Genomic DNA, 16584 nt, shown 5'->3' with positions numbered 1-16584 from the left:
TGTGGGCTCGTGCGCTGTGCTGCTCAGCGTCCAACTGGAACGCAGGAGATCCTGGTTCTAGTCCCCACTTGCCCAAGAAGTTCAGTGGGTGACTCTGGATCACTCACTGAGTCTACCCCGCAGGGTAGCTGAGAGGCTGTAACAGAGAGGCGGACAGAAGCCTTGGCTTCCTTGCAAGAAGGAAACAGGTTGGCTGCAAGTGCACAGAGGGGGCAAAGCTGATGCTGATGCCAGTGGGGCTGTGCATCTCTGCCCCCCAAATAGGTCCACTGCCTTGGATAAAGTTCAGAGGCAAACGCCAGAGCAGATGCACTGCCCTCCCAAGACTGGGGCCAGGAGCCTCTGAGAGCAGCACCGAGTGGCCTGCTTCCTCCGATACCAGCGCTAATATGCGCAACCACCATGGTGAGCTCCCCTGGACAGCCAGCTCCATTCCGCAACGCCGGCTCCAGCTTTTCCAGGGCCCCCGTGATGCACATTTCCAGGATGCTCCCATGCGGATTGCTAGAAGAAGGTTTTTCTCTGTGTTGAGGGCTGTGTGATTTTACCTATGAAAGCCATACCTACTGATTTGCATGACATTCTGCATGGCCCCCTCCCCTCGGTGAGCCTGCTGTTCCCCCACCATGGTCACTAGCTCCTCACGTGCCTCCTCACCTTTCTCACCAGTGCTGCCACTGGCTTGCTTGACAGGGAGCCAGAGAGCAAGGGGGCCACAGCGGTGGGGGCTCTGCATTGGCCAGGGAGTCCTGGAGTCCAGGTCTGTGCTCATTGCAAAGCCGCACAGGTTCTGACGCATCCAGTAGAGTCCCTTCAAGTCCACATTGTCTGGGATTTTCTCTCTTTCTTTTAATGTAAACACACATACTCACTGCCCTAGGGGTGACTCATCCCTCATCCCATCATTGCTCAATCGTGTTCTTGAGAGCAGGTCTGACCAAGATACAAGAGCTGGGGAAATTATCCCTATCAAGGGCAGCATGGGGGTGATGGGTGTGTGTGTGCGTGTGTGCGCATGTGTGCATACTCATTTGACGGAAGCGTTGCTGATGCCTCCTCCAGCCTGAGAAGAGGTGCACATTTCTTGATACATCTTTGAATTTCTGTTTCTGATTTGATCGTGGGTTTCCTCCTGCATCCATTTCAAACTCATGGCTCAGTTTAGTGCAGGGTGACTCACGGCATTCGAACTTTTGGCTATGCTGATTGCCACATTTTGGGTTGGGAATCATGTCTGGGATGTGTGTGCCGGGGGTGCTGTCATGCTGTTTCTCTACCATGTGAAATTACCATTTCTCAGATACCAGTACACTCAGTTTCACAAGTCAGCTGAAGCCATTTGAATGTAACTGGGGACTGAAGTTCCTGGACTGGAACAAGGCCACACTTGGCCTGGCCACTCTGGAGAGCAGGCGCTTTCCCTTATCACCCAGCTCAGTTACTTGGGTCTCTTGAAGAAGCATTCGGTGGTCCCACACGGGTTGGAGATCTGCCTAGAAACCTCCAGGATTAGGGACTTGAGGTGCATTGGGGTCAGGACACATTTGGAGAGAAAAGAGACCTACAACAACCAGAATAAATAGGTCAGCCTTTAAGGCAGAGGCATTGAGCCTTTGTAGGTTTGAGAGGCAACTTTCATTTCCGGGAATCTTTTGACTGCATTACAGTGGTGGGTAGGACTGAAGGTAGGATTCTATTCTTGTATCTTAGAATCATAAAATGGTAGAGATGGAAGGGGCCAGAGGGTCATAAGGTCCAACCCCAATACCAGGACTCAAAGTGGCTTACAACACTAACAATGTATACAATCAAAACATAAACAGAAATATAGAACAATCAGAAATTTGATCAAATTAGGGGAGTATTAAAATTGCATAAAATATTAAAAGTAAAAATGCTAATATACACACATATGCACGCACACACATGAGAGAGAGAGAGAGAGAGGGAGAGAATAAAACTAGTCCAATGCATCTCACAGGTCCAGACTATTCTCAAAAGTCTGCTGGAATGGAAAGGTTTTCCCCTGCCTCCCAAAACACAACAGGGAGGCATCAATCCAGCCTCCCTGGGGAGGGAGTTCCGAAGCCTTGGGAAGCCACTGAGAAGGTTCCCCTCCTGCATTCCCACCAAGCGAGCCTGTGGAGGTGGTGGGACGAAGGCAAGGGCCTCCCTAGAAGATCTTCAGGTACAGGCAGGGTCACAAGGGAGAAGGTGGTCTTTCAGGTATCCTGGACCTGAGCCGTATTGAGCTTTCTAGGCCATAACCAGGATTTTGAATTCTACCTGGAAGCAGACTGGGAGCCAATTCGGGGACTGGAGGCAAAGCCCTGGGAGGAAAGATGGAGAGAACTGGGCATGTTCAGCCTCAGGAAGAGAAGACTGAGGGGAGATGAGATAGCATTCCACAAGTACCTGAAAGGCTGTCACAGAGAAGAGGGACGAGATCTCTTCTCATCCATTCCAGAGTGCAGGGCATGGGATAATCTACTTAAGTTTAAAGGAACCAGATTAAACTGGAGTCCAGGAAGAATTTCCTCACTGCCAGAGCAATACGGCAGTGGATCCAGCTGCCTAGAGAGGTGGTGGACTCTCCCTCACTGGGGACATTCAAAAACCATTTGGACACTCATCTGAAGGGGATGGTGTAACTTAGTGTCCTGCAATAGCAGTGGGTTGAACCTGATGGCCTTCTGGTCCCTTCCAACTCTACCATTCTATGATTCTATAATTTTAACTCTGCCATCTGGCAGAAGCTTTCCAAACCAGTGGGAGTTTCTGAACACACTTCAGAAGCAGATTCTAGCTTAGGAATATTAAAAGGACCATGCCATATCGGAACAAAATGTATCTAAACTAGCATCCCGTTCACATACTGACGAACCAACTGCCCATGGAAAACCCACAAGCAGAACAGGAGTGCCACGGCACCCTCCCAGCCACGTTTCCGAGCAGCCAGTGTCCATGGGCCTTGATCCTGGGCTACCATGTAGCTATCAAGACTAACAGACGTGGAAAGGCTCCTCCTCCATCAATTTGTTCAGCCCACTTCTAAAGCCATCCAAAGTAAGAGCCACCAGTACAACCCACAGAAGTGAATCGCAGTTTTACTGTGTGCATCATGAAGAAGTTCCTCTCTGTCCTAAATCAACCACCAATCAGCTTCACAGGTTGACTCTGGGTCCGAGTATTAAGGAAGAGGGAAAATGTCTCTCCCTGTCGACTTCTTCTGCACTAGAAATGATTTTGGTCACCTTTATTAAACCTGCCCTCACTCACCTTCCTAAGCTAAATATCCCAAATGTTGCAACTTTTCCTGAAAGGGCAGTTGGTTACTTGATCACCCCACCTGCCCTTTTCTGAATCTTTTCCAACTCTTTTTAGGTGTGGTGCCCAGAACTGTACATAACATTTCAAGTGTGGTCATACCATAGGGTAGTATAACATTGGCAGTTTTATTTTCTATTCCTTTCCAAATTAGGCTCCGTGAATGATGAGTTAACATTTTCGTCAAGATGTCCACATGAGCTACCAGTAATTAAGCCTTAAAGAGAAGCATTTCAGCCCTTTAGAAGGGGGAAAGATTTGCAAAAGCCAGGAAATCCCCAAGTGCCCCGTGGTCAACGGACAACGCTGTGACTATACAGGGATTGCAGGCAGAATGAACTTGGCCTGTGAGGCTGAAACTGCTTCCAAGTGGGTCAGGACTCGTCATTGTTTCGTTGATCGCCATTTTTGAAAACACGTTAGACCCTCCCCTGTTTTTGATCATTTGGATTCCTGCTTTGGCACTTTTTCCATCCCTAAAACATCCTTTTGAGACATGGAGGCCAGAATTGCAGAAGGTGTTCCCAATGACTTATAAATGCAAATGTTCTGAGGGCAATTACATGGTAGCTGGTGTGACCCCATGCATGTGGAAGAGGCTGGATGGATTCTTCTCCCACCCCATGAGGCTGATAGGTGGAAGATTCAGGACAGATAAAAGGAAGGACTTCTTCACACAATGCGCAGATGAACTGTGGAACTCACTGCCACAGGAAGCAGTGATGGTCACCAATCTGGGTGGCTTTAAAAGGGGATTGGCCAAATTCATGGAGAAGAAGGCTATCAGTGGCTACTAGCCTTGCTGGCTATGTGCTTCCTTTGAATCAGAGGTAATATGCCTGTATATACCAGTTGTTGCGAGCTTGGGCAGGTGCAACTCTTGTACTCATCCTGCCTGAAGGATCCTGCAGGCAGCTAGCTTTCTACCATGTGAACAGGATGGGTCTGGATGGACTGGATGGGTCACTGGTCTAACCCAGCATGGTTTTTCTCATTTTCTTACATTCTTATGTTCTAAGCCACAGTGGGCTTTTTAAGCCTGGTGCCGTTTGCCTAATCACCTGCAGAGGCTCAGATGGTTGTGTCATCTGAACCTTGATAGAATGCCAGTAAAAGCACCTGGGTTATTTGAGGGTTGTTTCCCCTCCAAAAAGCCACGGCATTTACCCTCAGGCTCATCCTGATGAGGGATCCTGCCAGCAGCTGATCTGTCCCCAGGCAAACAGGATGTGGGAGTGGATGCTAGTGTGGCTTTTCTTATGTTCTGACATTTCAACAGAAAAAGTCGTACAACTCCCAGGATTTCTCAGCCAACAGAATGGCACCAAAAGTTATTGGATGTAGGAGAGATGAAAAAAGAAATAGAAATAAAACAATTGCAGTAACACTCCAGGTCTACATAGGGCCGTGTAACATTGGCTATTTTATTATGGCAAATGTTTGCTTGGTTTTAATGTGCTTACTTCTTTGCATACCATCTCAAGATTTTTTTAAAAAAATATAAGACAGAAATATATAGAAAAGATTTAAATAAAATAAAATAATAAAATAAAATAGGGTCCTTCCTCACTTAACTTGTACACAAAGATCACTAATAAACAAACATAATCACTCCTTTTCTTATTAATTCCCTAACCCTGAGTTTGCCCCCCCACCTCACTGATACTGCACAGTCAATCTTGCCAAGTTACAAGTTCAGTAATATCTTCTCTCAATCTCCCTCTTAAGAAAGGAAACAAAAACTTCCAAGTGCTTGAGTTCCCTTTTTAACCTTTTCCACAGCGACCTATTTCCAGCTCAAAAGCATCTTCCCAACTCTGTCCACAAATCTTTTTTCTGGTAGCCACAAATGCTTCAGACCCTGCCCTGTTTGTGTGAATTTAGGGGTTTCTGCCTTAATATGCCTTGCCTCGCACATCCTTAGTCCTGGAAGCACGGACTCTTCTATTGTATTTTTGCAATGCCCTTATCCATCAGCTCAACCATTCCAGCCCTTCCTGGGATTCCCCAGCCAATTACTGGGTGTTGCCATGAACTGGGTCCCCTTGCCCTTTGCATCTGACTTCCAGTCATTCATTCATGAGTGCTCAGAGGTACTCCGTCAGGGCCTTTCCAGGTTCCCCTCTCCCCGGGCATTGGATGTGCATGTTACTCTGTTACTCATTCATCTCACGGGCTTGCCCATTCATGTTCCCCTTAAGGTTATATGACAGTATTTTTGTTGCAGGAATGTTGTGTTTTCCCAACACTTTGTATTTTATATAGGGGGAAATGGATTGCTTCCCCTAGGGAAGCAGAACAGCCGAATGAGGGAGTTGATTACGCAAATGCCATTGTATGTGTCTGCAGAGGAGCGGGGGGGGGGGGAGCGGGGATCTTTGTTTGATATTTCTGGTGATGTGAAGCTTGATGACGAATATGCAACTGTTAAGTAATTTAATTGGCGTGAGTCATCTCTCTTAAACTTGAAATGGTAGGAAGACTGGCTGCATATTGAAATTTTATGCTGCATTTTACGATATCTTTATTATATTATTATTACTATTCTACTTCTATACTGCACCAGTGGCCCATAGGGCTCTCTGGGCAGTTTACATTTCCGACAATAAAAACAAATAGAAACATAGAAACAAAGTGAGTCAGAAGGGACCTCCTAGGTCATCTAGTCTGACGCCTGGCTCCAGCCAGCTCTGCTCATGTAATCCCCAACGTTTCCAAATACACTGGAATTCCAAATACATTTTACAATAAATTCCAAATACATGTTGTATATAGAATAAATATACAACAATAAAACAAATTTAAAATATCTACCATAACAAAACAATAAAAACTTAGACTGGAAATACTAAAGAACTCAAAAGAAATAACTACATAATTTTATGCTGCAGTTTATCTGTAATTTATAATGTATTTCATTATTACAATCATAGACACATCCATTAGTAAAGTTTGGAGGGGCACAGAAGACCACTGACTCCAACTCCCTGATCAATGTAGGACTCGTTAAAGAATTCCTGACAGATGGCTACTAGACACATTCAAGAAGCAATTGGACAGTTATCTGAGCAGGATGGTATAACTGGCGTCCTGCACTAGCAGGGGGTTGGACTGGATGGCCTTCCTGGATGGTCCCCTCTGACCCAGCTGTTCCATGAATCTGTAAAATTCCTGTGAACTACCCAGATAACCTTAAGCATTGTCAGCACAGAAATGAAATTAGTAAAAAGAATGATAAGAAAGCAATTTTTAACCATTCAACTGGCATGAATCATCGCTCTCATACATATCATGATGGAATGAATATGTATGCCCTAAAGTAACTTTATCTGGTTTTCTTGAGGACCTATTCAAGTTTAATTGAGTTGTGGTGGAAAGGAAAGGAAAGGAAAGGAAAGGAAAGGAAAGGAAAGGAAAGGAAAGGAAAACCTGCCCATGGAGGAAAAAATAAGATTTTAGGCTGAAATCTTTTGTATGGATGCTGGGGGTTGGATAACTTTTTTTTCCTATTTAAGCAGGCATGGGAAAGTGTTTTAGATGAATTTCTTACATGGACATCCAGTCCTTTTTCCAAGGAGGTAAGGATGGTGTACGTGTTCCCCTGCTTTTATCCCCCACAATGCTGTGAGGTGAGTGAACCTGCCAGAAAGTGCATGGCCCAAGGTCACCCAGCGAGCTGCAGGGCAGAACCAGGACTGGAACCTGGTCCTCCCTGCCCACTCCCCATCTCTCATTTTAGCCAAGACATTATAAGAGAAAAAGACTCCATTATTATTATTATTAGTAGTAGTAGTAGTAGTAGTAGTAGTAGTATTATAACATTTCTATGCCGCCCCTTGCCAAAACAACACAATAAAATACATTGAAATACAATAGAACATAATAAATTACCATTAAATACAAAAATACAAAAAATACACTGAGTTACAAATATAAAATTAAAATTATCAGTATAAAATAAGTAAATAAAAATATAGGAGGAGAAAAGAGAAGGAAGAAGAAGAAGTTTTATACTGATCCATCCACAATGAGTATTTTTTACCCCTTGGAATCACACTATCCATGAGGATGGCAATCTGTGTATCAAAATATTTTTTCTGGCTTCTTATCTGGCTATGCCAAATCTCAGACAGAGGGAGGCAACTGCTTTGGGGGAAGGACTTTTTGTATTTCTCATTTAATACTTCCAAACAGGGATGGGCAATTTTGATCCACCAGATGTCGTTGGCTGCAATCCCCTTCATCCATCACCATTGGCTATGAAGGCTAGGGAGGATGGGATCTGCAGTCAAGCAACATCTGGAGAGTCACAAGTTGCCCACTCTGGCTTAAGAAAGGGGCACATGGGGTGGTCATCTGGGCTAGAAAGTTGGTAGCATCAGAAGGGTGAACTCCAGCCCATTCCTGCCGCAACACCCAACTTGTTCATGGGACCATTTTATCATTGAATTTTCAAATTACTCATAATATTTTGCATGTTTACCCTTCACTAACTATAAAATATTACCCGTGTAACACTTCTGAAGCACTCAGCTTAATTCCATGTGTATTAAGTAATCTTTGCAGCAATGGTATTTATCTGATTTATATCCCACTTGTTCCTTACAGTAAACTCAAAGTAGCATACATCATTCTCCTCCTCTTGCTCTCAGTCTTATCCCCACAACAGCAACCCCGTGAGGTAGTCTGGGCTGAGAGTCTGTGACTGGCCCAAAGTCACCCAGTTGGCTCCATGGCAGAGCAGGGACCAGAACATGATGCAGTCCTTTGAAAAATTCACCTTCCAGCCCCTGCTTTCCTGTGTGGGCACCAACTGCGGAGCACAGCTGGGCCAACAAAGAACCCCAGGCAGATAAGCATTGGACTGAGCAATAAAATTAACTTGTGTCAGTGGCAATAATAATAATAATAATAATAATAATAATAATAATAGAAAATCAAAATGACACCTCTTAAACAAGTGAAAAGGTAATAAAAATGAAGTAACTCACCAGTCTGATGCCTTTTAATCAAAGTGCTTGAATTTTATGACCAGCGGGGGGAAGGCTCCCTGTCGAATTGGTGGGGGGATCAAAGTTGTATGATGTTACTGTCTTATTGGTTGTACTCTCTATTGAAATTATTCTATGAGGAAAAACAGGCAGCACATTTCTTCGTTATGATCCTCATCATTCGTTGAATCTCACAGGAAGGAGAGCAACAATAGTGTTCTGGTAGATGAAAAACAGAACAAAACAGGACCAGTTTATCTATCTAATATATATTGATGATGATGGTGGTGGTGGTGATGATGATGATGATGGAAGAGACTGTGCTCAATACATCAGTTTTTGAATTATCACTTGTGGGGGGGGGCAGGTAGGTTAGGTTCTACAACCTCAATAATATTGTTGTTTCTAGATTCGAAGTTTGGCCTTTTGAGTACTCTCCTTTCCAATAATACTGTTATTATCATTATTATAAATCACCCTCCAGGGGAAACCAAGAGGGTGCAAAGGGAAGGGGAAGAGCCTTCTCAGTGGTGGCACCCTGACTTTGGAATCAGCTCCCCAGAGAAGTTTACCTGGCACCCCCTCTCTACTCCTTTCAGCACCAGGCGAGAACCTTTTTATTTGCCCAGTATTTTAATATTTAAAGTAATTGTTAAGAGAACGTTTAATATGGCATTTACTGTATTTTAGTGCTACTGTGCCTTCGGATTGATCTGAATTTATGGCTGCTCTGGGGGTTTTATTTTGGGGTTTTTACTGAAGGCTAATGTTGCTATCTGAGATTTAGTATGTATGCAATGCTCTCGCTTTATCCTGTATTTTGTGATTGCGTTTTTGTAAACCAGAAATCCAACCCACCCGTCAGAGCCCCTTCCTATGTATGGCTGGACTGGACCCCGAGACTTGCCCCGTCTCTCGTGCGCCGGAACACGGGGGTCCCGCCGCGCTCGCCGCCCGGCCCTCGCCTCCCGCAGCGGCTCCCGGCCACTCCGCGCGCGCGGCTGCCCCGCAGCGGGCCCGGCCGCGTGACTCAGCCGCGGGATTCCCTCTCGCGCCCTCGGCTGACTCGGGGCGGGGCGGGGCGCAGCACATAAAGCTCCCCCGCCGCGCTCAGCCGGCAGACTTCGCGCTCTCTCGCTCGGTGGCGCTTCTCCGGACGGCGCGCATGATGGGAAAGCTCAGGGACTCCGTGATGCCCGTGGACCCGCTCGGCAACGCCGGGCTGCTGTGCCAGGCTTGCGGCTTCCTGCTGATCAAGCCGCAGCAGGCGGAGTGCGGGCACCGCTACTGCAGAGGCTGCGTGAAGGGGCTGTTCAGGTCAGTGGCGGCGCTCGCTCCTGCAAACCCGGCCGTGGGCCCGCTGCGCTCCCCGGCGGGCCCCCCGGCTTCTCCTCGGAGATCCTTCCCCTCCGCCCCCAGAAGTGCCCCATTCCCACCGAGGGTGTCAGGGCTTGGGCTCCTCGGGCTAGAGGAGCTGCGATTTAAAGATATGCTAGTTTATCCTTTTGGCTAGTGGTTGGGCTGCCAGCTCAACATTAAAGATGCTTTTTCTTCTAACTCGGAATGATAGCTTTTAATTGTTAAGCTACCATGCATTTCTTTGGTTTCCATACTGCGGTTGTGGTAGATGGGCGCATGTACTTAAATTTATTTGGATAATCGGTGAAGATGCAGCTGGTTAATCAACTGTTTGCAGTTGATACTGGAGGTGTTGAAATCTAGCCCTGGAGTCCCAGTCCAGGTTTTGTGGTTTCCCGGAAGGTTTCCCTGCTATTTTGAAAGATGGAAACAACTTACCTAAGGTTGATGTGATTGGCAGTGAGAGCTTGGAGCTAAAATGTGTTGGTCTGTTTCGTATTTGCGCCCCTGGCGGTCACTGGAAGGCAGCCCCCCAGATCTTCCCTGAAACTGAGTTGCGGCTTCAAGTTGAATGAGGTTCAACACCCCTCCCTTAGTAGAATGGGGGTGTCTTGTGACCTGCATCCACTTTGGAGTCCGACCTGGAAGACTGCTGGCTCCGAATGCTCTCCTTTGTCCCCTGGAAAACGGGTAGCAACAGGCGGAGAGATGGAGGACCATCTGGAATGGCCTTGCAGGGCAGACTGTGACCAGGGTGATGCCTCCAAACCATGAGCTTGCAATCAGTTATTGTCTTTCAACCAAATCTACCTTGCAGAGTTGTTGTGAGGTTAAAGGTGCATATATAGAGGCAGGCTGGGTGGCCACAAGCAGCCCAGGCTTGAGGTCAAATATTCATATTGAAGATTAATCAGTTAATAATGGTAATTGTGATGACAAAGGACAATATTTTGTGCAAGAAAAGCCCTTTTCTGTCTAAACGTGCATAGGATTTCACCTTCAGTGGATCAGTATGACGGATGCCACTAAAGGATGAGTGTAGAAGGAGGCATGTGCTTGGAAGACCTGGGTGTGTGGAAGAGCTATGAAAATGCCCATTTCCATTGCTAGATGTTCATTCCATTCATCTCATCGCCCTCTTTCTCCCTCCGCAGGGATGCAGAAAAGGTGTTGTGCCGTACTTGCAAAGCAGGGCTGTGCCGCAGACAGGTGAGTTGCAAGGTGGTGTCCTGGAATATCAGAACCACACCATTGCTCCTGAACAGAGGGGCTGCGTGTTTGAGATCTGCTGCAGTAACAGCTAAGATTACTTACCAATATATTGTGGGGTTGTCCTGTGGGAAGCCTTGATAAAGGGGGGTTGCACCGTCACTATTTTTAATATCTGAGGAGCCATTACTATTTTAAAAATCATTTTTGAAACAAAGTAAACGAGAAAGAAAGAAGGTTGCATAGGAATGTAATTCAGACTAGAGTTACTTCACTAGTTAAACCACGAAGAAGAGGGATTTTTTTTTCATCTCTGAATGGCAAGGTGTGTCTGCCAAAATTCTCTTTGCATACCTGTTAAAAGTGTAAGTGCCTCACCCTCCTAGCTTATTCTTCCCCAGCATGGCAAACTCCTGGTATTATGGCCCTCAGCTCCTCGCATTCCTGGCCACTGGCAATGCTGGTTGTGGTCAATGGGAGCTGAGATCCAGAAGAACTGAAGGAACAGTTTAAGGAACATTGCCCTAGCTCCAACACAGAGAAGGATGGATGGATGGACCATAAAAATAAAATGCGGAGTTCAGTTCTGTTAGTTGCAGCTACTGGCGAGCCCTGGGTTCAAGAGAGGCAAAGCCCTAGGAGTTATTGGGGGGGGGGGTGGGAATGACGTGCAAGGGGGCAGTGTCCAACGACAGGCATGCATTTCAGGCTGGGGTTGCGTCTCCTGGGTCGGCATCTTAAATGGTTTGTTCTGTCCTCAGTTCCACAGTGACAAAGCAGCAGAGAATGACGCTCTGGTCACAGAAGTTGCCTGCCCCAATTTTGACTGCACTTGGACTGGAGTCCTGAAATCCTACCAGGTATTTTGCATGGAGATCATGATGCCCCCATCACGCCCCCCCCCCCATACATACAACCAGGGATCAAAGTAGGAGCACAAATCTGGATGACCTCATCCTGTTCAGTAATGTGCCTGCAAAACCAGGGATGCAAACGGGTTGGAAGAAATTGCGGTTGGGAAGAAGGGAAGGCATCTGTCTTGTCTTTCTGGCTCTCCCCTCCATGTTCCTGTTTGGGGTTCCGGCTGGCCATTTCTTCCATTTTTTTCTTTTCCAGTGGTACATCCCATACCTAAATGCACATGTCCAGCCCACATGGAGTTGGAGGGCTGGAGGGGGTTTTTTGGGGGGGGTTTCTTTTCCCCTGAGCCCGCTGATACTTTTCCCTTGTTTCTCAGTGGCATCATGTGCCCCCCCCCCCTTTTGTTGGCACCTGCCACGCGAGTTCAGTATTACAGGGAACAATATTAGATATTAATCATGATTGGTAGCTCCAGACAAAAAGCAGGATACAGATTTGATAAGTACAAGTGAAAGAATTAGTAATATTAATATTATAATAATGGTGATGATTATGCTATTAGTGAGAGCAACTGAATAGACTATCCCCTGAATGGTTTCTCATGTGTCTCCATAGATAAAAGGGCTACAAGCACACTACAGATTAATCCAATTCATTGCCACTCTCCCTTGGAATTGTAGTTTTCCAAGGGGCCAGGAACTTGTCACAGGGAGAGCTCATCACCCGTAGCAAATTACATTTCCCAGTATTCTGTGTCAAATTAATATGTGCTTATAGTGTCAAGAGGTGCCCTTGGAAGGCTTTAGCCCTGATCTTCTGTCCGGTTCTTTTGCTGCAGGAGCACGCCTGCCCCCTGGTGGCACACCTTGGAACTGCAAGGACAGCTCCCAATCAAGATGGGGATGAAGGACAAGGGTCCTCCTGGAGTATCAAAGAGCCCCTCATGGTAAGTGGCAGAATGAGCCAGGGTGTGATGGAGGAGCTGGCGAGGCCAGCCTGGGGCTTGAGAGAGAGCCAGTCTTGCTCAGTGCGGGAGAATGAGGGAGATCTGTGAAGGGTTGGTGGGCTGGTGCCAGAAGAATATTGTACAGGCTGAGTGTGATGGGAATTTCTCAACAATTACTACTTGAGAAATTAATTACATTTCTATAACACCCATAGCCAAAGCTCTCTGGGCTGCCAGCAACATTAAGTCACCCATCCAGATTTCAACTAGGCCTGACCCTGCTCAGGTTCCAAGATGCGGCAGGATCAGGCACTCCAGGCTATACAGAATAATGTGGTGGAGATAGAGGGGAACAGGGGTAGAGATGGAAGACGCTGCTGGATTACCATCCACCACCTGAGGCTAAGGCAACAGCTGGTCCCTGCAGGGTGAGCCTGTGCAGAACAAGAGCCACTCATGGATTTTGGGGTGACTTGTAGTCCGGCAAAGGTTTCTGATTCAGTAGTTTAAAAACAGAAAGCAAAAATGCAGTGATACAGTCACAGTATTTCTTTGCGTTGTTAAACTAGCAATTATAGTATACTAAGTATTATGTATGAATACATGAAGCTAATGATAGTAGTGGTGGTGGTAGTAAAAAATCTTTGCTAGTCAAGGGATTTTAGAGGATGGTTGCACTGCTGTGTGTAAATGAAGATGAAGAAGACTGTTGCCATTTTACTTCCCATTGGCTTTCAGCCTCAGTGGTCCTTACCTGTAAAATGGGAATACTAATGGACAGCCTTTATCCAGGTCTTTTCACAGCTGCTCTGCTGGCCATTTTTACAGTGTGCAGTCAGATGTAGATTTGCACCAGTATAATGCAGGTTTCCCCCAGTATTTGATTGGAGGGGATTTGCACTTTGCTTCAGTTTGTTGACCCTGGGCATCAAGTCAAGACTAAAGTGGGTCCTATAAGCCAGGCTCAGCTAAGCACTTGATTCCTAGTACCAACATACTTGCAGAGGTGATCCCTACAAAATGCAACAAAAGGGGGAAAAGTGACCAAAGGTGTGATCCTGTGCATGTTTAGACGGAAAAAAGTCTGGGAACAGCTCTTCGCATTCCCCAGCCAGCCATCCTGTCTAGCATGCTTGCTTCTGTCTAATACTCTGTCTAAACATGCCTAGGATCGTGCCCTTATTCACAACAGTTCTAGTGATTTGATTTTATTATTGATTTCCCAAATACTTTGGAGCACAAGTCCCTTTTTCAGGAGCAATGTTAAACTTCCATACCCTAAATGGCCGGGAGCGACTTGCAGACTTAGTAGTGATGCCTCTGGCACCACAGAAGAGATGTGGCATTCTTCGTGGGCTTTGTGCCATCTTCTCAGAGCCCCAGATGTGAATCTTCCTTCCAATCACTCTCCTTCTAGGATGATCCTGCTGTGAATCTGGAGGTGGTCCAGATGCGTGTGGAGGCCCTGGAGCTGATGGTGGCTTCCCTTCGCCAACAGCTGAGCAGCCAGGTGGCTACGGTGAAGTCCCTTCAGCACTGCTGCTCCCAGTACGAGAGGTGGCTGAGGATTTATCGGGAGACCCGTGACAGCCCCCATGGGATCAAGGAGTCCGAGCCAACAGCACCTGAGCTGATCAGCACAGATGGGATATTGGTGTGGAAAGTGGAGAACTTCTCCAAGCTCCTGAGGGATGCCAAGGCCGGAAAGAGGCGTTCCATCTACTCTCCAGCATTTGCCACCCACCCTTTTGGGTACCACCTCTGTGTCCGGCTGTACCCTGATGGAGATGGCATCGGCAAGGGTGGCCACCTTTCGGTCTTCCTTGCCTTGGCCAAGGGGCCCTATGATGACGTCCTGCCCTGGCCCTTCCGGCAAAAGGTAACCTTCACTCTGCTGGACCCCACACGAAAGAGATCGCCTGTGACGGAGACCTTCCTTCCAGATCCGCACAGTGCCTCCTTCCACCAGCCTCAGGAAAGGCTCAACGTGGCCAGTGGGAGCCCCCTTTTTGCGAGCCATGTTGAGATTCCGGGCTACCTCAAAGATGACACCCTGTACCTCAAGGTGGTCGTGGATTTGGCAGGGATAGACCTTTGAGACTGGAAGTCAACTGGGGAGAAGCCGATGGATGCTTTCTGCTCCTCTACCGACTTTGTCTTTTCTCTCAAAGCTCCCTTAACTCTCCCAAGGAAGGACCCTCCAGTGCTCTCATCACTTCTGCCACCAACAATGTTCACCACAATTCTGCATATTATTCATGCTGTGAATCATGGAACGGCAGCCCCTGATTCATACTTCGGAGGAATTTCCAAGATCTTCTAAACCTTATATGGGCACTTCTAGTCCTCGTGTGTTTGTTCCTTAATGGACACCTTTTTGGGAAATGTTAAAAATATGAAAACATAATGGATTGCCAGATAAGGTCGTTCAATGGTCACAAGCATGATACAATATCCTGGATGCCATCTGTTGAAAAATATCTACCAGCTGCCGAACTTGGCCTGCCTTGTTCCAGCTTTTCAGTTGTTTTTTTTTTTTTAAAGGACATTTCATTGCCAAAGGCGCTAAAAGCAGGATGATTTGCTCTTGAGGGTCTCCTAGGAGGACTTCCCCATCTGGTTTGTGGGTGCCTTGAGATTTTTAAGTACAAAGTCTGCTGCTGTGGGTTAGGGGGACAGGGGTGTTGATCAGTATGTTCACCTGCTGCCCACCTGCACAATGCAGCTGAATGTGACATTTCTATTTATTGTTACTCTTACCTGTAGCACTTTCCAGTGGTCTAGGGGCTTTGCAATAATCACTAGGGATTACCAGACACATATCCTTAGACACGACAGGGGTTTTTTTGCTACCTCGTATTCTATTTATTAACCGTAAAGGTTTCATCATGTAATAACAGTTCCTTGGCATTTTTATGCAAATTGTAATATTAAAATATTTATATAATAGTATGTTTCTCTGTTTGTTAGAGGAGGGGAAAACATAGTAAGATACCCAGGAAGGGATGCAAATCTTAGAGGGCACTGCTTCCTGAGCTCCATGGTGACACATCCTGCGCTCACGGACCTGACTGGCCTCTACAGAAGCTGTAAGAGGGCTGTTCACAAGTTCAGGCAGAATCACTTGCCAAAATTTCCCCTGGAATTCATGACTTTAGGCTATGGGAGGGAGTGGCGGGTGACACTTGTAGGTCCGACTATTTCCCCTGGAGGGGGGGGGAACCTTTGCATGCACAAAAGAGCATGTGTCGGGAAAAGGCTAGGGTGAGCCTTCTCTATCAATAGGACCTAACTCATCCCTTATGTAGCCTTGAGCATTATAGGCAAAGCTTTGCCGTTGCACAGTTCTGCGTATCATATATCCAAGTTTGACATACCTAACAGGACTGTAACCTACACCCCAAGTTTTGGCCTAAAACTCATAGGGGAGAAGGTAACATGCCTGCACCCCACTTACCTGGGAAATGGGCAGGAGGGGGGTTGCCCTCCTGTCTTGTTTGTGGGTCTCCCATGGGCAACTGGTTGACCACTGCGTGAACAGAATGCTGGACTGGGTGAGCCCTTGGCTTGACCCAGCTTGTCCCTTCTTGTGCATTTCTGTAACCTGGTCCAATCCATCCCATGGGTGGTTAGAGTGAGCCAGAGGCACAGCTACAGGGGGTGGGGAAGCTGTCGCCCTCCACATGTTACTGGACTCCAACTTCCATCAGCCTCAGCTGGCATGGCCGAAGGCCAAAGGTGAGTGGATTTGAAGTCCTACAAAATTTGGAGAGCCCAGGTCTCCTCCATGCTGCACTCCAAAGTAAGAAGGGAATTGTGCTCGTCAGCTGTGGTCATTAACTATTATGTGACTACGATGATGATGATGATGGATCGTGGTGATGATGGTGC

The 16584-nt window shown here is 46.8% G+C and overlaps 1 protein-coding gene across 1 annotated transcript; it reads left to right on the top strand.

Moving 5' to 3' along the window:
* The first annotated feature begins 9473 nt into the window (after positions 1-9473).
* On the top strand, positions 9474-15642 carry LOC123018020 (TNF receptor-associated factor 2-like). Its single transcript, XM_044419759.1, has 5 exons — positions 9474-9635; positions 10832-10886; positions 11648-11746; positions 12586-12693; positions 14111-15642. The coding sequence occupies exons 1-5, from the start codon at positions 9484-9486 to the stop codon at positions 14789-14791; spliced, it is 1095 nt and encodes a 364-aa protein (XP_044275694.1). The 5' UTR covers positions 9474-9483; the 3' UTR covers positions 14792-15642.
* Positions 15643-16584: the final 942 nt, after the last annotated feature.

This window comes from Varanus komodoensis, unplaced genomic scaffold, assembly GCF_004798865.1.
Source record: "Varanus komodoensis strain SLA01 unplaced genomic scaffold, ASM479886v1 scaffold107, whole genome shotgun sequence".
NCBI lineage: Eukaryota > Metazoa > Chordata > Lepidosauria > Squamata > Varanidae > Varanus > Varanus komodoensis.
The sequence above is the reverse complement of the archived record's forward strand: the minus strand, read 5'-3'. Positions and strand labels throughout refer to the sequence as shown.

Bases quoted from the DNA above. Each gene is read 5' to 3' on its own strand.
- LOC123018020 (XM_044419759.1), top strand. From the start codon at position 9,484: ATGATGGGAAAGCTCAGGGACTCCGTGATGCCCGTGGACCCGCTCGGC. The intron at 9,636-10,831 runs GTCAGTGGCGGC...CTCCCTCCGCAG, and splicing joins TGCGTGAAGGGGCTGTTCAG to GGATGCAGAAAAGGTGTTGT. The intron at 11,747-12,585 runs GTATTTTGCATG...CTTTTGCTGCAG, and splicing joins GAGTCCTGAAATCCTACCAG to GAGCACGCCTGCCCCCTGGT.